The 24,469-nt window shown below is 38.3% G+C and overlaps 1 protein-coding gene across 1 annotated transcript in view; it reads right to left on the bottom strand.

Annotated features, from left to right (window-relative positions):
* The window catches only part of PREPL (prolyl endopeptidase like), a 44,508-nt gene that overhangs the window by 8,506 nt on the left and 11,533 nt on the right, over nt 1-24,469 (bottom strand). The window contains exons 5-12 of the mRNA XM_036750321.1: nt 24,200-24,403; nt 17,213-17,336; nt 10,014-10,230; nt 8,444-8,629; nt 5,109-5,315; nt 3,608-3,783; nt 2,871-3,087; nt 624-773 (exon numbers count right to left, since the gene is read on the bottom strand). Coding sequence (XP_036606216.1) covers nt 624-773; nt 2,871-3,087; nt 3,608-3,783; nt 5,109-5,315; nt 8,444-8,629; nt 10,014-10,230; nt 17,213-17,336; nt 24,200-24,403 — 1,481 coding nt within the window. The remainder of the gene's footprint in view (nt 1-623; nt 774-2,870; nt 3,088-3,607; nt 3,784-5,108; nt 5,316-8,443; nt 8,630-10,013; nt 10,231-17,212; nt 17,337-24,199; nt 24,404-24,469) is intronic.

The raw sequence follows: 24,469 nt of genomic DNA, 5'->3' as shown, positions 1-24,469 counted from the left end.
AAAGCAAATTAGTTTTTTGTTTGCTGTGCCTTTTTATAAGTCATTATTAAATTACTAAAATAATTATTGAGCACCTTTATTATAAGGAAGAAAAAGTGCTTCACATTAATTATTGCTACTCAAGATCTGTGTGAGATTTACGCAGACATGTGATAGTATCCTTTGCTTAATCAAGCAGTGATGTCCATAAAAATTAAAATGCAGCCAAGTAGAACTGTCAGAAGGGAAAGGGGAGGGGGCAGGGACAAGTATGTATTCCTAGCTATCCATGTCTCCACACCCACTAGGTGCCAGTCACTGTGCTAAGTGCTTTACAAATATTATCTCATTTAGTCCTCACAACAACCCTGCAAGTGGGTGCTATTATTTTCCCCATTTTACAGTCAAAGAAACCAAGGTGGACAAAGGTTGACTTGCCCAGGCTCATACAGCTAGTAAGTGTCTGAGCCTGCATTTGAACTCAGGTCTCCTTGACTCCAGGGCCAGCACTCTGTCTACTTTGATACTTAACTGCATAAACATACCTCTTGACTAGCTTCTATGTTATTTAAATGTAACATACTTGCTGACAACCTTTCTGTATTACTTACATGAGGCAGAGTAACACCACTGGTTTTAATTACCTGGGGCCTGATGTTTTGGTAGGGGCAGTAACTTTTTATGTAGTCCATGTATTTATTATCAGATGAAGGGTCTCCCCACTCCTCTAGTTCTTCGATGGTCAAAGGGAGCTGCACGTCCAGCATGGTATTGAGAATGTCCAGAAAAGGTGCCTAAACACAAGCAGCGCGTCACGGGTTTGACTGAGGAGGTGGCAGAATGAGCTCAGCACAATTGCAACATGGGTAGAGAAGGGCATGGTGCCTGGAAGCCACGAGCCTTGCGGTGTGTGTGTCAGGAGGGGTGCGGAGTGTGCCTGCCAACAAACCTGGAGATGGCAGGAGTAGCGTGCTTCCGCCTTTGCAGTGGTTTGTAATAAACACAAAGTGTATTTATTACTGAGGAATAGTGAGGAAGCTGCCTGGCAGCCATGTCCCTTTTATCTGGAGCCTGGGTACCTCTGTGCCTCCCACACAGCTGCTGCGGTGCCTCACATGCCCACTTGTCTATGAGAAATCAGGCTTGGATGCTTTCATCCTGGACAACTGGGGGATACTGGGAAGCTTTCTTTCACCATGGAGATTTTCTAGATGATTGAAAAGAGAAGCTCTGATAAAAATTCTGAGATGATGAAGCCAGAACATGACGCTGAGGCCATGCTCGATGGGAACACCACCTGTGAAGCTGCACAGACCTGGAACTGTGATGATTGGCATCAGGTCTTATCTCAGGTCAGGTGAGTGGGGCTGGGCACAACCTGCCAAAGCTCAAGGAGTCATGGACAAAGACAAGATCAAGACTGCAGGATAACAATGACAGTGAGGAAATGCAGCTAGCTGGGGGTTGGAGGTTCTTTACAGACTCCTTTTAATTTTATTCAGTGGTAAATGAAGTTATTTGAAAAATGCAATATGCTTTCAGGGCCAATGGAATGATCATATCCTTAAAAGTCCACTTGTATAGTGTATCGTCTATGTCCTTACCTACTGTAAAGTCTATACACTTATACAGTCAATACATTTGTATTGCTATATGTCTGTTTTATGGAATCAATTGTACCTTTAACAAAAAAGAGTATGAGTTCAAACAGGCTTAAGATGTTTGGTTTAAATCTGAACCTTTTTTTAGTTGAAGGGGGTCTTGATAAAACAAAAGACTTAGACAAATTTTTATGGAAAAAAGTTAGGAAGTTTTAGAGACAAAGCGATTAGTAAATGGTTAAGACCTTTTAAATTATTTTAGAAATTCTCCATTAGTATTTATTTAGTTCTAGAGCAGATGTACAGTGAACAGGTCAACATGAAGGTTATGCTGAATATAAGAAAATGTGAATTAAAATGCAGAATTTGGGAATATTATAAATACAAATTGTAAAACTAAAGTAGTTCAGGCATAAACTATTCAAGATGTAAATAAACTGAGAGCCTTATAAAATAAAATGAAGGGTAATGTTGTGCTACAAGGCATGCTATGAGGTAAAATGCCCAAAGGCCAATGTAATTCTGAAAAGAACTGACACACTTTTTCATGCAAAAGTTACTATTTGTCATTGCTATGTCCCTAAAAGCAGTCATTCTGAAGGCTAGAGAATAAATGAGGTGATACCAGCTGTTATTTCTATCAGCAAGTATGGATGGACAATAGAAGCAATTTAATTCAGATACTGATTTAAGGTTCTCTGTTTAGTACAGAGCTACAAAGATGCCTAAACCCAAGGAACTTAACACCCAAGAAGAATAAGAGAAAGTCAAGGATAGAACATCTTCATGAAGAGAAAGAGGACCTATTCATCTCTTCACGAAGGCAAAAAGTACACGCCAATATCTTTGGCTAAAGGCATCGTAACTGCTTCCAGAGAGGACCTAAGTCCAAGGTAACAGGACAGAAGAACAGCTACCTGGAACTGAAAGCCTGATTACAAGTCCATCCATAGCATACCGACTTAATGCCTTTTTACTCTCCAGTACTACCTCTATCCCATGAAAAATTCAATGAAAATAGCGACACATGTTCTGCACTGGAGGCGTTTATAAAGGGAGCAGAGTGTTGGCCTAAATGACTATTTGTAGATAATTTCCTAATTTATAATTCTTAGAATCAAACCTTTTAAAAGGGGAAAAAAAATTTTTAGAAACCACTTCATTCTATTCCTACTGTATGTTAGGTTTTCAACTATTTTGATTCTCTCTCTCTTTCTATTTCTTAGAGTAACCAATCTCTTCTCTTCTAGTTCAAATATTCTATCATTCCAGCCCTCAGAGCTGACTTACCTGTAAAGCCACAGCCCTGATGAGTCTGGGATTGGTATTACACAATGCTCCTGCTAGTATACCTCCAGCACTATAAGCTGTAAGGGCTGTTGATGCGGGCTCAGAAAATCCCAGGTTGTGAAGGAACTTTATACATGCCTCTAAGTCAGCAAGGCCATTGAGTTTACTTTTCAGACAGCCGCCAGAATGCCAGGTGAGGCCTAATTCGCCTCCACCTCTGAAATGAGGTAAAAACATACGTGAGGAATAAGCTGTACATGATTCTACTCTAAAAATATGCATACTTGTGGATATTTTGCAAATCCAAGTGGAATTAACACATAAATGGGAGATAGCAAATCTATGTGATCAGAAGTGGGAACTGTATAAGGTAGAAAGGGCAAAAGTGTGAACCAAAGGCCAGTTCACTTTATAAAATAGGGCTGTCTGAGAAATGATGAGTATTTTATGAAAACCAAAGCCTAAAGAGACTTGAATGGAATCAGTCATTCAGTAGGCAACCAAATATGGAAACTTGAGTGTTTCAGATTAACTTAACTGTTACTCAATTGGGTCAAGAGACAGTCCATATTTAGTAAAGTATATGACTAGAGAAGAATTCATAAATTCAGCAATATAAATGGAAAAATTGAAACTTTAAAGTGCTATCTAAATTATAATTATTAGTTTCAGTATGATTCTGGACTCTGTCCCTGTGCTTTATACTTCAAATGAAATAAAATTATGTGTTGACTTACCTAACATGGCAATATGCTAATATCCATCCATCTTCAATTAACATGCGATTCTCAGCTTTGAAATTCATGTCTAAATCTATCCCATAAGCTCCATATACATGAATAAGAAGAGGTTTTTTCTGTAAGCCCTCAGAATTTCTTTTATAAAATATTGTCACCGGCACTAACGTTCCATCCTGAAAATGAAAGCATGTTTTCAACATAAACTTGTTGCATAAACTTGTACTTGTTGTACAACTCTTACACAACAACAAAACCCATAATTTTTTTAAAAAGATTTTTTGTTTTAAATTTGGTTTCATTTGAAATAAATTTCTTATTTTAGAGAGTAATATTCTCTGACAGAGAGCCTCACATTGTTTCCCGACTTCATTTAGGAAAGATGGGTTTCCAAAAGTCTATCAGACTGTTGTCTGAGATTTTTCTCTAGTAGTATCACCAAATATGTATTAATTAAAGAGAAATGGAACTATTACTTAATGGCTTAAATATACTTTATTATTCAATATTACTATAATTCATCAGAAAAATTTCTTTTAAATTCCTATACTAGGTTATGCCAATATTATTTATAAACTGATAAACTGCCAGCCTAGTATTTTACTCATAATGCCAATGTTGGATACTATGGTTTCTCATTTTTTATATCAGACTAGTATCAACACATAAAAAAAAATAATAAGCAGAAAAGCTGGTCAGCTCATTTTTTGTCACTGTAACTGTGATTATTAGCCATTGTGGAACTGGGAAGTATTACTGTTTGATTTAATGTTATCTACTTTTATATTCTTAAAAGAAGTATGACTTTAATTTAAATGATTTTTTCCCCTGATACTCTCACTTACAGCAAATATCTAAGACCAGTGAAGTTACCATAGGAATATTGTGAAACCAGAGCTCTAAATCATTGTTTTACATTTGGCTTAGGTCATTTTAGCTCTTCCTGAAAGTCCAACAGATACAACCCTCACTTTACGGAACAAAGTATACATATTAGCAAAAACAAGCTGTTAAGTGAATTTCTATAAAAATACATTTGGCTGCTCTCTCTCCCCATCTCCTTTTCTGTTCAAAGAAGCACTCCTATGAGAAATTCCTTATGGCAAGGAAGGAGGTGTAAGTAGAGCCTATCCAGGCTGGTCATTGTGGTACACCAAAAATATATGTGCTGGGAATTATAATAGTGCCCAAGAAATAGATCACTTACTTATTCCTTCCCTTCATGCAAGGAGAAATCTTTTGCTCTAACATCTATAGCTTCCAGAACAAATATGCTGAGTTTAGTAAATCTGGGCTGTTAGTCTAATTCACAAGATATTACAGCTTGAACATTCCTTAAATTCAAGGTGTCAGATTATATACGACAGACTAGATACTTTACTTTTATCATCTTGACAAACCAATCGAAATTGTGAATACTGAGTTTACTTGGAATAGTGATATCTAGTGTTGTTTTTTCCTCTCTTGTTACCATTTTAAAAGAGAAGTCATAAAAACTTACCTCGCTTTCTGCTTCTAAGCGTGCCATGTGACAATCTGTCAAGACTGGTTCCTCTTGCTCAGCTTGCTCATAGAGACTGCCTTTTCCTAACATATATATAAAATGCCTTGGAGGATGTATGGGAGAGGAGAGCCGAAATGAGCAGGCATCACTGCTGCTGTCTTGTGGCTGGGGATCCAGCCGGCATGCACAGGCCCATGCAGGGAGCTGAAGAGATCAGATGTACGTTTTATTCCTTCCTTAGGCTCCTCAGCATTTCTAACTCCACTTTTGGGCTTAGCTTCAGGTATGAAACCAAGTTTGATTCAATTCAGATTCTGCTGAGTTCCCCATAAAAACCGTATTTCAAAGTAGCACAGTGATTTCAAATAACTGAAATAACTATGACTAAATGATACTATGACTAAATGAAATAACTATGTGACCATTACGAACGGGAAAGAAAAGTGATATTTGAGGCTCTTAAACGTTATGAAAGAGGACAAGAGTAGCTGTGTAATAAAAGGAGCACTAGGTTATGTTCCAAGGACTCAGGTTCAAATCCTGACACCGCTCCTTCATACCAATACTTACCTGATCTTGAGCAAGTTAGTTAAAGTCTTTGGACATGTTCTCTCACTTGAAAAAATGAGTAGTTTTGTTTACACGATCTCCAAGGTGCCTAATATTTCTAGGGTGGCATTCAAAGATCTATGAAAATACAAGCCTAACACCATGGTTTATATCATGATCTGGGTATAATCTCCTGTATTGAAATGCTGATTTTGGGACATGAATACGGGTTATAAATTTTTTAGAAAATGGTTAAAATGCTCATAGGCCTAAAGGCCCATCCATGTCCTCCTGACTCTTCTTATTTGTAGTGAAACCCGGATGTGTGTTTTTGATCTGATCCCAGGCCTGTGTCCTGTTTCCTGAACAGCCTGGACTGAAGCCAGAGCAATGGCCGTTTTTACTGGAGAGCTAAGTTGGCCCAGCAGCGCTCAGCCGTTTAAAATCCCTGCTTCTAACTTTGGCCCCCAGGCTAACCATTGTAGAGAACAAAACCCTTTCTTGGCACATCCTTCCTCAAACTCATGCCTATTATGCTTAAAATTCTTAACTCAATGAGAAGTGAAAGGAATCAAGATTCATTCTCTGAGAGCAGCAGGGTCCAGCTTCAAGCCTTCTCCCGGCACTCTCTTTACATCCTTTAAGCAGCTCTGGTTAGCAGGTGGACAGAAGCTTCAGAAATGGCATTGAAAGTCAAAGTGTTAAAGGAAAATTGAATTCCCTTTCCTGTATAATTGTGAAAAGTGCAAATTCCTTAGAAAATCAGCAGTCTGGCACAGCACCATCCCTGATGGTGGGCTCTCCTTACAGAGGACAACTGGGGAAGTGTGGGACAAGTGCACCATTAGTCACCTGTAGAAATGGGCAAACAGGCTCAGCTGATTGACTGTGAGGGAGGGAGTGATGGAAAAACGCCTTCCACACTATTCCTCTGTCCACAATACAAACTCTTTTGTACTATTGATAAGATGTTAAAAAAATACATTAAAGTGCTCATGTGGTGGTCTTCCTTCCTGGCCTTTTTGGTTGTAATCCAGTGGTCCTAACAGGTATGAATTTGTAATGTTACTGAGGTTAAGTCTGAAAGTTTATTTTCCATAGGAGACAAAGGATGCTTTATAAGAAAACATAATTATTCCATGGTCAGGGACTATACTTTTCAAGTCCAGTCAGCTGTTTCACATGTAAGAGACATGGGTTTGAAGGGAAGGAGCTAAGAGTGTGCATGAATGGGCACAATTTATCCCCTCCAATGAAAATGTGACTCAGAACATACCATAGTGGGACAAACTGATATCATCCTAGGTAGGAAGTTTCTAATAGTAATAAATAACAGTCATAGCTCAGAACCAAGAAACAACCATGGATTAACTTTAGTTTGAAGATGTCATATTCAGGTGTTAGCATATTCTCTGTTCTTGTTACTTGATTTTAAAACAATGGTTCGATTTTGCAAACATCTCCAAATAAAACAAATATGAGCACCAATATAAAATTATTGCAACATGTCATTTAATGCTCGACATTCACAAGAGACAATCATTAAAAACAAAACTAGATCCTACTGAAGTTTTCCCTTTAACTAATGGATCATAAAAGAAACTGAACTTTTTTTCTTGTTGTCTCTTCGTGTGAGAAAAATTCCAGGAAATAATGAAAGCATGAGGATTGAGGACAGGAAATTTAGTAAGAGGAATGTGGGACTTTGCTAAATGGTATCTTGTGCCATTATAGCATTTCCTTCACTGAGGTTGCATTTAAAATAATCTTTCTCCTCAGCCGTAAATGTCTGAATCCTCACTAAGCAGTAATGCCATGCTTAATATAAAGGTCTTACATGATTCATTCAGAGTTTGGCATTAATGATCTGTTGTGACCTGCTGCTTGCTGTAGAGATGAATCAGTGTACCTGCAAGCACCCTGAGGGCAGGGATGAGGGCTTCAAAATATCCTTTGATGGTCCCAAATGTAGCCACATGTGTCAATGAATACATAAACACATCATAATTATGAGTCAGGGTACTCTAAAGGCACTGGAGTTTGCAGGTGTCATAAAACAAATTGAAGACATGTTCCCAGTTTTCATGGAGCTTAAAAGTTGGAGAGATGTTACATGTAAACAGGGAAAAAAAATCAGGAATGTTTCAAATAAAAATACAAGGGCAGATCAGAATAGTAGTCAAATATCATTAAACGTTCCAAAAACTCCAGTTACCTGAATCTGGTGCAAATCATTGTGGGAAAAAAAAGAAAAACAATGGGGAAGAAAACTTTGAAGGTGATAATAGAAAACAAGAAACACCTAATGGAAACTACCATGAACATGCCAAGGATTCATGTAGATATTTTCCTCCTCTAAGTTTCTAGATACACATTGTGTATATATGACTTGTAGTCACAGGGCTGGAAAGTGTCTCAGAGATCATCTAATCCAACCTCCACCCCCGTTTTACAGATGAATAAACTGATGCCCAGATAGTCACGTGTTCAAGGTCACAAAGCCGCCAACTGGAAAAGAAACAGAACTATACTGAAGTTTCACAATAACACTGTATTACAGCAAAGCATTGATACTTCTGTGAATAAGCACCACTGTAGATAGATATATATATATATCTTTTTCTCTTAAGAACTATATATGTATAGTTTTTTTACAATATGTCTCAATATTAATAATGCCAATGCAATAATTTTATGCTTTAAATATTTTCTATTTTCTATTCTGTTCAGATAAAACAACTGTGTGTTTTGATTAGCAATCGACTATTAAAAATGAAACATACCTTGAGAGACTGAACCGAATGATCATTTAATGAAATTGTATTGAGATAAAGTTGATTGCAGTACTTCAGAAACATAACACAGTGATCCCTGAACATCACCATGTCAATAAGCTTGGTTTTTCTTTTCAATGCGTAAATAAGCTGCCAATTCTTCATACTACAGGAATTGACTGATGTCTTCATTAACTACAGAGAAGCAAATGGACAGAAAAATATCAAGAAATCCAAATATCAAAGCATCGAGGTGAAGGGGGCGTACACGACCAAACCATAGACACCTTTCACTATCTCATAAGCAGTGCTCATTACATCATATGAACGGAAGAATCAGACATTTATTGAAGTTTTCGTGTCTCCATTTTGTCTTTTATAAGAAACTATGATAGCAGATCATAGATTTAGAGCTGGGAAGGATTGTGGAGGACAATTAGTACAAAGCTTTCATTTTTACAAATGAGCAAACTGAGGCCCAGGAAGGTTAAATGATTAAGATCACATGACAAGCAGGGTATACAAAGAAAGGCAAAAGCCAGTTTGTGCCAGCGAGGAGCTCACAACACGCAGACACACAGGTACAAGCAAGCTCTATGTGTATGTATGTACTGAATCTTAGAGGGAAGGAATTAAGATTAAGGGGGACCAGAAAAGGCTTTGGGAAGAAGGTGGGATTTTGGCTGAGGCATGAAGGAAGCTGGGGAGCCAAGGGGCAGATGAGAAGGGCGAGGAATCCAGGCATGGCAGAGAGGCAGTGAAAGATGGAGGGTGGTATGTTGGCAAGGGCAGGGAGGCCGGTGTCACTGGATTGCAGAACACATGGAAAGGAGCAGGCAGGAGGGCCCAGGTTATGAAGGGCTTTAAAAGCCAAATGAAGGATTTTATATTTGATCCTGGAGGCAATGGGGAACCACTGGAGTTAAGTGAATAGGAGGGTGGGTAGGAGACACAGTCAGATCTATATTTTGGGAAAATCAGTTTGACAACTTAGTAAAGAATGAACTGTAGGGGCAGCTAGGTGGTACAGTGGATAGGGCACTGGCCATGGAGTCAGGAGGACCTGAGTTCAAATCCAGTCTCAGACACTTACTAATTGTGTGACCCTAGGCAAGTCACTTAACCCCAATTGCCTCCCCCACCTCCCCTCCCAAAAAGGATTGTAGTAGAGAGAGACCTGAGACAGAGAGACCAAGCAATAGGCTATTGCAATAGTCCAGGTGTGAGGTGATGAGGGCCTAAATGGGGGTGGCTGCAATGTCAGAGGAGAGACAGAGTCATACAGAGAGATGTTAAAAAGGTAGAAACAAAAGGATTTGACAACTGATTGGATATGGGGCATGAGAGAGACAGGGGAGTTGAAGTTTCTAAGCCTTAGTGACCAGAAGGATGGTGGTACCCTCAACAATAATAGGAAAGTTAGGAAAAAGGGAGAGGAAAATACAGTAGTAGTTGACAATGTCTTTTTCTGAAATTTTCAAAAAAGAACATTAGATGCCAAAGCTGAAGATCTACTGTAAAGCTTTCTAGAAATGCTTAGTACAGTACATAGGTCAGAGATGGGGGAGGGACATGTTACCTTGTATTCTGCAGGCTCTCCATAATTTGTGAGAATATATAACTCATTGTTTCTATGCTCAATATGGTACATAACCCCAGGATTTCTCTTTTGGACAAGGACTGGTAGATTCCAAGGCTGATGACAATCTACCAGCCACACTTCAGAAGTAGTCTTGCTATTACTATTTATGGTGAGGAAGCACTTGTCTCTTGTACGATACAGGTCCACAAAAAATCTGAAAAGGTAAAGTGCAATATGAAATTTGAAAGAATTTCAGAAATAGAATATTTTGTTCATGGGATATACTTAGTAAGTATTCAACATTAAATGTTCATTAATAATGAAAATGAAAAATATAAATATTCCATTGATGAATACTAAGAAGTCAAGAGTCAGCCATGGTTAACTATTTCTTAAAAAATCATTTTACATACTACTAAATCACTGGACTACTTGCTGAGAAGAGAAAAAAGCTCCTCGGTGAAGGCAGAAAGATTTTATTGAATAAGAAAAGGGCTCAGGAGTTACTCTTATTCAATCTTTCAGTATCAGTCAATCCTAGGAGTGAAAAAAATGACATGAATTGTCTTAAAAACAATAGGAAAGTAGTTTTTAATTCCCTGAGGAAACTATAACTTAAAAGCCAAAAGTATGAATTTCAATGAGAAAAGCACACACTTGTTTCATTAGTGTCTGAGCCCAGATTTTTGTGTATTTTCATTTACTTCAAATAAGAATTTCAAGTGGTGTTCAGAAAAGGCCAATATGTAATGCCATGTGTACTATTGTCTAGTTCTGTTGTGTGACCATCATTCCATCTTCTAAGACCAATTTAACAAAGCAACAATTTGAGATCTCACTCTGCTTGTGGTGAAATTCAATAAAAACATACTTCACGTTAATAAATGAAGCAAAAACCTTTAGAACGAGAGGAAGAAAAAGAAAAAAGAGAGACGAAGAGGATGAAAAGGAGAGAAAGAGGGAGGGAGACAGAAGAGAAAGAGGAAGGAAGAGAGGTAGAGAAAGGGAGAAAAAGATGTAGGGAGAAAAATGGAGTGAGAAAAAGAGAGGTAAGGATAAGGAGGGAAATTATATATATGTAGGTATAGTACACATGTAGTATATATATGTGTATTTTATGTTTACACATATATGTCTTATAGGTGATATATGTGATATATATGTGTGTATGTATGTAAATATATATATATATATATATAAATAAAAATGGACACACATAGAGGGAGGAAGACAGCAAAGGGAGGGAGAGGGACAGCAAGAGGAAGAAGGGAGGGAAGAAAATGAGAGAGGAAAGACAAGCACACCAAGAGAGAGGCAAAAGTGCAGAATTTAACACCACAAATAGGCTAGTATCAATATTTGCTAATTAACTAATCTATATTAATTATATATTTGTATCAAATATATGTATACAAATACAATTTATATGTACATATAATATGTACCATGTATGTACACCTACACACATCATATTTATACACACACATATACACACAGATGCAGTGGTTGTGTTTGTCTTTGTTTATAGAAATAACATTTTGGCATAGGCCAATTCTGTACATTAAGAAACACATCCTTCGGGCAGCTAGGTGGAGCAGTGAGTAGAGCATCGGCCCTGGAGTTAGGAGGACCTGAGTTCAAATGTGACCTCAAACACTTGACCCACTTACTAGCTGTGTGACCTTGGGCAAGTCACTTAACCCCAATTGCCCTGCCTTCTCCCCTCCAAAGAAATAAAAAAGAAACACATTCGTCCTTAAGAACTCAGGCTCCTGTCCTATATCTCTTCCCTTTCTCAAACTCCTATTTTAAAAAAGAGTTATCTACACTCCTTGTCTCCACTTCCTCTTTTCTCTCTCCTCAATCCTTTACTTCCCAGAACGCTGTTACTTTACTGAAGCTGCTCCCTCCAAAGTTACTAGTGATCTAGTAGCCAAATCTCGGGTTGAGCCACTTCCTCTGAGTCTCCTTGGCTGGATCGTCCTCCATATAATGCCCCATCACAAGGTTTAGGCTGTCTTTTTTTCTCATCTTGCCCTTCCTTGCTTGAGTCCTGCATCACTAACTGCCTACTGAATATTATAATGTAGAGGTCTTGGAGGTATCTCAAAATTAACATGTCTAAAACCAAAAATCATTATCTTCCCCCAAGCCTATAATTTACCCAAACTTCCCCATTTCCCTTGAAGGGACCACCACTCTTCCAGGGTCACAAGTTTATAACCTCAGCATTTTACCCTTGGCTACTCACTTTCCTTCAGCCCACAGCCAATCAATTGACAAATCCTGCTGATTCTGCTTCCACAACAAATCTTGCATCCCACCCCTTCTACCTGCATAGCCAACAACTTGGTTCAGAGCATCAATATCTCTTGCCTTGGTTAATACAATGGCCACTTAATTAATCTCCAAGTCACAAGTCCATCACTATTCTAGTCCATTGTCTACACTGCTACCAAAGTGATTTTTCTTAAGCAGAGATATGACCGTATCACCCTGCTGAACAAATTCCAGTGGCTCCCTATTACCTCTAGGATCAAAAATAAAGTCTTCTCTTTAGCCCTTTTAAAGACCTTCATAATTTGGTTCTAACATCTCTTCCTATCTATCCTCTTTGGACACTATTCCTCCTCTGGCACCCTGCAACCCAGCCAGACTTCTAACACACATTTACAGTGACCCTCTTCCCCCCTGTATTAGGGAATTTCTCTCTTTAAGGCACATTTTAAGAACTGTCTTCTATGAGAAGCCTTGTCCCCCTCTCCCTACATCCTGCTAACATCCTCTCTTCTAGACCACCTCGTATTTAACTACTTTCTACATATTTGCACTTATTAACTTTAAATTTATGCTGTATATCTGTATACACGTACTTGTCTCCCCTATTAGAATGTGAGCTCTTTGAGAGTGAGGATTGTTTCCTTCTTTGTATCTTCAAGGCCTAGTAGGTATTTAAGTATTTAACAGGCACTTAAGATATGCTTGGTGTCTGAATTAGATATCAAGCAGATCTATCCCAAAGCTTTTCACCACACATTCTCCAGGCAGTGCTTTTTCTTTATGGAGGGTACCATCATCCTTCCAGACCCCCAGGCTAGATGCCTAGGGGTGATTTCCTACTCCTCCTTCTCTCACCTCCCTCCTCCTCCCAACCATCCAATCAACTGCCAAGCTTTGTGACTTCTACCTTTGTAACATCTCTCACATATGCCTCTTATTCTCATCTAACATTGCCACTACCCCGATGCAGGCCCTCATCATCTTTCACCTGGACTATTTCAAGCTTACCTCTCTATTCAATTAACTCCATTTGCTCCCCATTGCCTCCAGGATCAAATATAAATTTCTCCTCTTGGCTTTTAAAACCTGGCCTTGCCCTCATCTGAAAAGTCTCCTTACACCTTAATCTCCTCTAAATACTCACTCCACTGACCTCTTTGAGGCTAGCACATGACACCCACATCTCCAGACTGAAGTGTTTTTCACTGGCTGTCTGCCATGCCTGGAATTCTCTAGCTCCTCATCTCTACCTCCTAGCTTCTCTAGCTTCCTTTATGTCTCAGCTCAAGTCCCACCTTCTACAAGAAGCCTTTCCTGGTCCCCCTTAGTGCCTTTCCTCTGAAATGAAATACAACTTACCCTGTATATATCTTGTCAACTTTCACTACTATAATTAGTATTAAATGACTGCAGAGGAGATGTAGTACCCCTTTAAGGCTACTTCCCCCACCCTGGACTCCCTTAATTCACATTTGTAAGTTGGGTCTCAAAGTGGAAAAGGAAAGAGAGGACTCTGGAGTCAGATGACCTGGGTTTAAAAGCTACCTCTTATTTATTATTGGTGTGAATTTGGGCAAGTCACTTAACATCTGTGAGCAGTGATTTCCTCATCTGTAAAATGAAGGGGTTGGACTAGACGGCCTTTGAGATCCCTTTTAGTGCTAAATCTATGTTCTTATGACTGCACCAGGTTCAAAGTATACTGGGGATCTGCCCTGCTAAAATTATATAGCTCAAAAGCCTCTGCCAATGAGCTTACTTTCAAGAGTTGGCCAGTCGACACACTTAATTCAAAGTAAAAGTATTTTCTAAAATGGCACAGAATGTAAAGTAGTAACAAAACATTTCCACCATAAAGCTGCAGTGTATTCTTTTGCAAATACATACATCATCAGTGGGAAGAGCGAATACTTATGCAGACTTCACTAGGCACACACTAGGGATCACACCCGGTCAAGGCGATTGAAGCTTTGAGTGCCGAAGCAATGTTTTTCCTTGTGACGTCTTCATGCTGCTCCCCTCTGGGCACTGTATCACAGCTCAGCTTCTGTTTGCCAGTGAGTGATAACTTTCATCTTAACCACATAAATGGACTTTCTGGGCCTGTTCTTTGCTGGGCACAGCGCCTCCAGTGGGGTGAGTTGTTCCATAGCCAGGTACTGTTGCCAGTAGGGGGCGAGGGAGAGAGAGAAATCCTTTCCTCCTACCACTCACTAGACTCTAAGAATTGCAATGGAAAAGACCGAGAGTGATTTCCTCTCCAGAGCTAGGGGCTTCCTTCATAGCTGGCTTTCTTCTCAACTATCTTGACCCCCCCACCAGACTTCTTACAGATTGCTTATCTGCAGAAATGGTTAGCTTTTTAAAGGCCACCAGGGGTGTGAGTGGTCCTTCAGCCAATGGCTAGCCACTCTATAATTCTTCATACATCCGAAAGGACCAAGAGTTCTAAAAACTTCTTTAGCTTCCTTCACCATCTGTGACTAGGTCATTCAGGGTGTGACCCAATGAAGGTCCTACTTACCAAAGTACAAAAGGATTCACTCAAAATCTGAAAGGGGACAGACACACTTTACAAAGTATTATCATAAAAACTAGTTTTCTGTTACCTGCCCCCGATAATATGTAATTTCAATATGTGGGTTGGGAGGAACTCGGTTTATCAGAAATCTCTTGCATCAGCTCTCCTTTTCTAGCTCCCACAGTGACAAGGTACTTATGCTGAGGAAGGAAAGAGAGAAACAAGCTGTGCTAAGGGCTTCACAATTATTGTCTCACTGGATTCTAACAACTCTGGGAGGGAGGTGTTGTTATTGTCTGCATCTTACAGATGAGGAAACTGAGGCAAGCAGAGAGAAGTGAAAGGGCCAGGGTCACACAGCTAGTCACTGTCTGAGGCTGGCTTAGGACAAGGCCTTTTTCTGTGATCTCATTAAGAAAAATGCACTAAGATAGCCATAGCTTGATCCTGAATGGAAGGAAATGATGGAAACAAGTAGGCAAGGATTGCGCAACTGTTCAAAATTACAAGGAACTGACTAAAAGGAGATTTGGTAAAGTACTGGGAAAATCAAATTCTCTAGGAAAATGAGTGTCAAGGTAGAAAGCATAGGAAAGTTAAAACCACTAAAAGAGAAACTCCAAAATGATCTGAAAGTAATAAATAATAATGAATTTTGTGGAAGTGATGCCTTGCTTTTCTGGTTATAATTGATAAAAGATTTATGACTATTATATCATATTTTGGGCTGCTCTCCAACTGTTAAATAATTATCAATTCCCTTGGCATATACAATTCTATCAAGCCTAGAGAGAAGAAATATTATTTAGCAACTCAGCATTTGCAGTTTAACAATGTGTCCACCTTGAAGTCTGAATTCAAGAGAGTAGCACAGTCTTCATATACAAGTTACTAATAAAATGAAGGTTACTGCCATCTTGAACTTATTATCTCATCAGTTCTGGCTGTGCCCAAGATCAACATTTTAAAACAGCGAAGTTTTGGAAAAAGAGACACTTCATATTTAAAATAAACTGATGTTATTATCATCCTTACCTGAAGATAGTGCCACCAATAGTGATATATATATATATTGTCCTGGGCTTTGGTCTAGATAGGTTAAATAGTTACTATAAAGCAGAATTCCTTACTTTTCATTCTCACACAGAAGAGTAGTCTTAGCTAGGTAACCAAGTGTTTAGTGAGGGAAATTTGTTTTTTTTAACTCGCTGGTTGCTTTATTTTTCTATACACATCTAAATGTATAACACGTACTTGGAAACCGAATCTCTTAGTTATTTTAACAGAAGTTGATTATCAAGGCCATTAAAATCAACAGTATTCCTTGTTGACAATACAATTCAGTCAAACCATACTCTTTGAATTTATAGAGTTGGGACCTTCAAAGAGAAGATAGTGTGCTACATGGCTATAAAACTAGCTCTGTAATCAATTTAGCAAAAAACCAGCTTTTCTTCCTGAACAATTACTTTGTAAAAGGACACTGAGTGAGTATTCAGCAGATTAGAGTTTGATCACTGGGAACAACATAATGGTTGTATTTGGTCACCACCCACAGCAGGGATTATCCCCAATATAAAAGAGAAAATATGAGTAGGTACAACAGGAGTTTTCTGGAGAAAAAGAGAAACCGATCTGTCTGCATGGCATGAAAATTGTCATTCTCTCTCTGAGGGGCACCTTGCCCTGGGAAAGACCTTGACATTTGCAAATCTAACAGAATAGCTAAGTAACAGAGAACAGTGAAAGCTAAGAGAGATTACAAATCAAGCACAGCAGGAGGGAAAGAGAGAGAGAGAGAGATACTACTTAAGTAGTTCCTTCTCTGGCCGTCTAAACCACACTGTGATGGTAAACTGTTAGGCAAACAGAACTGCAGAAACACAGCCCAACGAAGTATGGTGTAGAATAACAGAGGGCTGGGAATCAAGAGACCAGTGTCTTAGTGCTGGCTCTGCCACTACCTGGTTGTGTAAATTTGAGTGAGTCACTTAAGCTCTTTCAGCCAGCTTCCTTATCTGTAAAATGGAGGAAAAATGAATTGGATAATCTATGAGAAAATCAAGTCTCCAATGAGACATTTTTTTCCCAGACCAAAAGCTTGGCATTAAGCATATGCACAGTATGTTAGATACTATGAAGGTTGCCCTTTTCAAAAGATATGTTTTCCTCAGTGTGGGTTCTTCTGCTAATGATGAAATCACAAACTCTTTATACTTTTAGGAGCTGCTCTAGTGAGCCGCTATGGCCAAAATAATCCACTCAAAGAGAAAAAAGACCTCTTCAAATAAAATAATCAGAGTACAAAGACACTTTACACTGTTAGGGGATATTAAATTCACATTTGGTGAAAAAGAAAAAAAAAAGCTTCTCTTCACTTGTATTATTCCAGTACCTTGGATCTTGTTCTGTGTAGATGCGTTCAGTATGCTTTTTACTCCCAAAGCTAGTTCGAAATACATCACAACACCGAAGATTCTTTAGGGAAGTGTATAATAAAATGCCATCCTGTGCCCATTCTGAAAGGAAAACAAATTAAGTGATGAAATATTACTACATTATAATAGAAAATCACAATAGTCATGATTCTGTTTGGGAGTCTGTCCTTGGAAACTAAAAGTTAAAGTGAACTCGATTATACTGAATCAAGATAACAATAACAGCAGCTGACATTTATATAGTGCATTTAAGTTTGCGAAGGGCTTTTCCACATCTTTTCTCATCTGACCCTCACAACAACCTGTAAGGTAATTTTACATTTGAGGGAACTGAGGCTGAGAGAATTCATGAGCCTCATTCAGGGTCAATAAGCCAGAGAGCCTTCTACAGAATGAACTACCAGCGCCTCCACATATATTCTCAAATATTTACTGTTATTTACTAAGAGTTTCTTACTAGGGACTTTTCAGGAAAGCACAAAGGAGTGAATGCTTTGGAATTCTGATCAGATCTCAAAGAAAGCACATTTGATTTAAGAGGAGGGCTAGATTGAGGGATCAGAATGAAACTGGAACTGGGCTTAAATCTACAACTTCTAACTTGAAGGCTGAGGAAAAACTAGATCTTTTATTCTCCTTTCTAATTCTTAGGACTGGCAAACTGTTTAGGGTACAGATGGCATACCTGAGGAAAAATGGGGGTTAAAAAAGTACAAAGGGACAAAATATTTATGATGGTAGAAGAAGAAATGGGAGGATGACTATATTTAGCATTCAGTGTTAAGTTATAAAAATGAAAGTTTGTCAGGTCCTTCGTAATGTTACAATATGGTTAATGAATTTGATAATGAATTTGATTGATATTTTCTTCAATGCCTGACAATGACTATGGACTCTATAACCATTATTCTAAAGATAGTTTTGCAGTTAAAAGACAATCAAAGTTTAACATTTAAATCTTATCAGATGCATCTCATTATATTCATCTTATAGAGAAGTTACCCTTTATAACAAACCAAGTTAGCACTTATTGAATCATACCATACACAGCATCTTATATGCTATTTATTTTTAATAATATTGAGGTAATCTGAAATATCAGTCCACTAGAAATCAAAGGATAAGGACAAATAAACCTAGGTTTATGTCCACAGGAGGGCATAGAGCAGGAACCTGTAGCCTTGAGGTCACATGTGGCTTTCTAGGTCTTTGAGTTGGCCTTTTGATTGAGTCCAAGTTCTACAGGACAAATCCTTTTATTAAGGGGATTTGTTCTGTGAAGTTTGGATTTAATCAAAGGGCTGCACTGGAGGACCTAGAGGGCCATGTGTGGCCTTGAGGCCACAGGTTCCCCATCCCTGGCATAAGGCCTTCAAAAGAGACTATAGAACTGAGCAGTACCCCTCTCTAAGTGGGAAGTATAATAATGTAGGCAGTTCCTCTATTAGCTTTATTTATGATTTCCATATGGATGACTCTCAAATTTATCTCCAGTTCCAACTTGTTTTCTAGACTATATATTCATATTTCCAACTATTTCTTGATTATTTCAAACTGGATGTCCCAATACAACTCTAATTCAACAATTTAAAGCCAAATTAATCACAATATTCGAAAACATCTTTTTTTCTTTCTAATTTTGTTAATGGAATCATCTTATTTTTAGTTATTCGATTTCAAAACCAGCTTTAAAAGTCATATTTGAATCTTAGCTTATCATTGTCTCCTGTTTAGGTTAAACACTCCCAACTCCTTTAACTGCGTGAACTTAAGGCCCTTCACCATCCTGGTTACCCTCTCACAGACTGTCTTCCATTTATCCTCTTCTTAAATATGGTACCTAGATTTGAACAGATTCCACAGTGCAGAGAGACTATCTCCTCATGATGACTGGATGCTATGTCTCTCAATGTACCCTAACATCATATAAAACTGTTGACTCATGTTGAATTTGGTAGTCCACAAAAATTCCCACTTAGATTTCTAAAAATAATTGTTTAAAGTTCTGAATTTAACTATAACAAAAAGGATTTCTACATACAAAATTGAAGAGAAAAATAGAATTACATGTAAAAACATGAATCTCTATTACATATAGCTTATTTTTAAAAAGGATATAATAAATTCAACATATTACTTTCAAAGCTATACTACTTGTCTATGTTTCTTTCTGAACTTCCTTCTATTCTCCTTTGTGGATTTAAAAAAATAATTCAGTGACTGTCTTTTCTTTATTATCTTCTTTTCGGAGGCAATCTTATTTGTAGCTCCCTTTCCCCCTGAAATTCTGGCTCCTTCCTCCAAAAAAAAAATACAGTCCTCTGGAATCATGGTTGGTCACTGCAATGATAAGACTGCTTAAGTCTTTCAAAGTAATTTTTCTTTACAATGCTGTTGTTACTGTATAAATTATTTTCCTGGCTATTATTCACTTCATTCTGCATGAGTTCTTCTAAGTCTTCCCAAGTTTCTCTGAAACTATTTTGTCATCACTTAAGACATAATAACATTCTATTATATACAGATAACATGATTTGTTCAGCCATTCCCCGATTGACGGGCACCCTCTTTGTTTCCACTTCTTTGCTAGCACTTAGCAACAGTGTCTGGCATATGATAAACATGTAATAAATGTTTATTAAATGAGTGAGAAAAGGAGCTACTATAACTATTTTGTACAGATAGGTCCTTTCCCTTTCTTTTATCTCTTTGTTGTATAGGTCTAGTAGTGATATTACTGAGAAAAGGGCCTCCTGGATATTTTTCTGAGGACTCCTGCCTAACCATGCATCCTCAATTCTATATTTGTAGCTCATCTTTTGAGCCCAAGTTTAAGTCTTAGTGATATAACCTAAGGATCCCTGGGTCTTAACATCCACCCTGGAGTTAAACTTTATTTTATTTGTTATATCTCTCAATTAGGATGTGAGCTCCTTCAAAGCAGAGACTGTCTCATCTTTTCAATTTTTATTTCCCATGCTTATCATGATGCTTAGCACACAGTAAGCTCTTAATAAATGCTTTCTCATTCATTTATTTGATAAAAATGTTAAATAGTACAAAAGAAAGCACAAATTCCTGAGATAGTCATAGGATTACAGATTTATAGTTGGAAGGAAATTTAGATGTAATCTAGTCCAAGTCCCTCATTTTTACAGAGGAGGAAACTGAGGCCCAAGAGCTTTAAGTGACTTGCCCAATGTAACACATGTAGTAGTAGTTTTAGAGCCTGGTTTCAAATTCAGACACTGGGAAAGCCAGTGTTCTTTCCCATGTACCACACTGCCTCTATTCTAAGTTGACATTATGTCATCAAAGACTACTCTGAATCAAGCCACTCAAATCAGTTCCAAATCTGTCATGTTACAGATTACTGTCTAACCCAGAATTCCCCATCTTTTTCTCAAGAATAGCATGAAGATTTTGTCACATGCAGTGGTAACATCTAGGGAAATGATATCTACAGCACTTCCCTCCTCTCCCAATTTAGTAACCCAGTCAAAGAAATAAGGTTAATGTGGAATGATCTGTTTTTGATGAAGCCACACTAGTACTTCCACCTCTCTGCTTCCTCTTCAAGATGTTAATGGATGTCTCTTTAATAATATACTCTAGAATTCTGTAGAGTCCATTCTTTTTTTTAAAGAGTAGTTTGCCCTTTACATTCCCTGTGGTAACACTCTGGTTTTCCATGATCTTTCCTTTTTAAAAAATTTAATAGGTATCTTTTTTCACTAACTTCACATCCCTCCCTCTTCCTCATCTCTTTTAACACTAAAAGGGGGGAAAAATAATTCAGTAAAACTAACAAAAACAACAACCAAATCTGGCAGTATAAGTCTTGTGCCATACTCATAGTCCCTTCACCTCTACAAAGAAGGGAAAGAGATTCATATTTCTCATCTCTTCTTCAGGCACAAGCTTGGTCATTATAAATACAATCTTTCTTTTTCTTCTTTCCATTGCATTGTTTTAGTTATGTATATAATTTTCCTGGTTCTGCTTAATTCAGTTCATGTAAATCTTCCTATGCTTCTCTAAATTCTTCATATTAATAATTTCTTACAATGAAATAATATTCCACTACCTCACATAGCACAATTTCTCTAGTCACTGACCAATAAATAGTTATCTACTTTGTTTACAATTTTTGCTAGTACAAAAAGCACTGATCTCAAAATCTTGGTGTAGATGGGCCCTTTCTTTCAATCTTTCTTCCTAAAAGGGATGAGGAAGAGGGAGGGATGTGAAGTTAGTGAAAAAAGATATTAATCAGTCAAAAGATATTAGTACCCCTTAGAGTACATTCCCAGCAGTGAGACTGCTGGTTCAAAGGGTATGGATGTTTTAGTAACTTTCTTAGCAAAATTTTAAATTGCTTTCCAGAAGTGTTGAACCAGTTCACAGCTCCAGCAAAGTGTGCTGTCCTTCCTCAGTCCTTTCTCTACAATCTTTCAAAGATAACAGACAGTGGCTCAGCAATCACGATTGCCATTTCTCTCAGTAATGGAGGATGTAGTTCATCTGGGGTGGGTGATTTGAACTCATCAAAGGCATCCAGAAGCTCCCTTGCTGTCTCTTTAGTTATCTTGGGTATCCACTCCCTGTATGCCATTTTTGTTCTTTTTTCAGTCTAAAGGTCATTCTCCTTGGCAGAGAAAGAGAAACAAAGTAAGATTGGAGCAGCTCTGTTTTCTCTCCGTTGTCACTGTCGGTTACTGTCCAAATCCATTCCTAAATAAAGTCTCATCCTGTCTTTGATTCTACTCTTTTCTCCAATATTGTTAACAAAACAAAACAGCTCCTTCCTTTTTGTGTTATTTTTAGCTTTCCTCACCAATATCAGCTCATTGTGAGTGTTAACACTACTAACATAAGAGTCCTCATAGGACTATGTCTTGCTTTTGTGTTCATCTTATAGAACATGACCTAGCTCACTGACTTTTGTCTTTTGAAAAGCTAAATTGTTTGATGAATTCCTTTTGGTCTCTTCATTTAGTTCCCCTTTTATTCCCTCACCAGAATTTCGCTATGTGATTTTAAGCTTTTGTTCTTGAATAGTTTCCATCCTTCCTGGGCTAACTTTCCCTTTAGAACAGTAGTTCATGGGTGAGATCTTCTTCTGACTCTTACAAGAGCTATTCTCTTCAAATCTAGGGTATAATATGCCAATCTTCTTCTGTCTCACAAACTCCTATTAGGAAATAGTTACTTTTCCTTGGGGTTCTGCTTCTTTCTATCAGATCCAGAATAGACTATCCCTTTGTTCAGGGGTGGGGAACTTGTGCCTTGAGGCCACATATGACCTTCTAGGTCCTTGGGTGCAGCCTTTTGACTGAGTCCAAGCATTACAGAACAAATCCTTTTATTAAGGGGATCTGTTCTGTGAGGTTTGGATTCAGTCAAACTTGAGGACCTAGAAGGCCACATGTGGCCTTGAGGTTGCAGGTTCCCCACCCCTACCCTTGTTGGTTCTTGTACCTATTGAAGAAGTAGAGGTCTTTAGAAAAGGAGCGGTTATACCCCCGAGAAGAAAAATTCAGACATGGAAGAAAGCTGACTCTGGGGTCACTCATCTTATCACTGGGCAATTCTTCCGAGGTCTGCCTGGGCTAAATCCCCATTCTGCTTGCCTTGAAGACCTCAGTTAGAGAAATGGTTTATCTGCAAACATTTGTTGCAGGGAGCACTCATACATGCATATACATAAATGAAGTGAGGGATACATGCATAGGAAGAAGGGAGCCCAAGCTTCCTGACCACCACCATAATGGTATTAGCTTATTGCACTGAAATTGGCTAATCTAGGGAATAACCACAGAAGAAACCAAAACAAACCCTTAATTAATCCCTGCATCTACAAGCACAGTATTGCTAAGTGTTGCTTCCTGGAGCACAGCTTCTCTATGTGCTGTGCTTCCCAGGGCTCATCAAGGTGTAATGGTCCTCCTTTTCCCTGCTGTGCTTAAATCTGATGCTACTTTCTCTGGTAAGTCTTCCTTTATCTCTCTAGTTGTTAGTGGTCTTTCCTTTCCCAAATTACCATATATTTATCTGCATACATGTTATAATTTCCAGTAGAAAATAAGCTCTTTGGGAGCAATAATTCTTATTTTGGTTTTGGTTTTAGAGCACCTGGTACAGTGCTTTGCACATAGCAGATACTTCATCTCTATACAATGAATTGAATTGCCTGTTACTTATCCTCATTTCCTCTTCTCTGGACTAGTGCAATAGCCTAACTAACCAGTTTCCCTGCCTCCAGTCTTTCACTCTCTCTTCACTTCAACCAATCCTACACTCTGCTATTTGAGCAATCTTCCTAAAGTACAGATTTGATCATGTAGTTCTCTTGCTTTAAAACATTCAATCGCTTCCCAAGTCAAAACTCTTCAGTCTGGCAATTAAGACTCCTTCCACAATCTGATCCCAAGCTACCTTTTCCGCTTTATATCTCACTACTCCTATTTATGTATTCTAAGCTCCAGCTAAAAGAGACTCCTCACAATCCCCTAAATTCCATTCACCATTCTTTATGCTTATGCCAAAGGTGCTGGGTCCTTCCCTCCCAGCTCTGCCTGTTCAATTCTTACCTATCCTCTAAGGCCTAGTTCAAATGCCACCTCTTCCATGAAGCCTTCTGAGTTTCTCTGGCCAAGGAAGTCCACTCCTAGTCAGCACTAATCCTTCTCTTCTCTGAACTTGGTGCCTCTTTTATTATGCATTTATTTCCTACCCTCTATCATAACTGTGTATCTGTCTTATTTTCCCATATTAGTCTGTAAGTTTCATGACAGCAGAGCCCATCTTATTGTATTTTTATTCTACAGAATCTAGCACTGTACATGGTAGGCATGCAATAAATATTTCTTCAGTGAATAAATTCTGCCCTTACCCTTTTGGATGCTGCCTTTAAGGACAGAACATGTCTGCTAGTGGCTTACCAAAACTGAACACATTGGGAATGAAGTCCTCCACTTCTGGATGCTTGCCAAGCTTAACAATTACACATGTAGACTCTTCAGAATCGGAGGTTTTTATGCTGGCTGCCATGTACTCCTCCCCTGGAGAAATCCTGATACGTTCAACAAAGGCATTATATAATGAAAGCTCTTCCAAACGGAGTAAAACTTCACAATTATCAATACCTAGTACATAAAGAAAAATACAAATCACAGACCAGATACTAAATGATACATTTTATTTCAAAGAGG

The sequence above is a fragment of the Trichosurus vulpecula genome, chromosome 3, assembly GCF_011100635.1.
Source record: "Trichosurus vulpecula isolate mTriVul1 chromosome 3, mTriVul1.pri, whole genome shotgun sequence".
NCBI lineage: Eukaryota > Metazoa > Chordata > Mammalia > Diprotodontia > Phalangeridae > Trichosurus > Trichosurus vulpecula.
The sequence above is the reverse complement of the archived record's forward strand: the minus strand, read 5'-3'. Positions and strand labels throughout refer to the sequence as shown.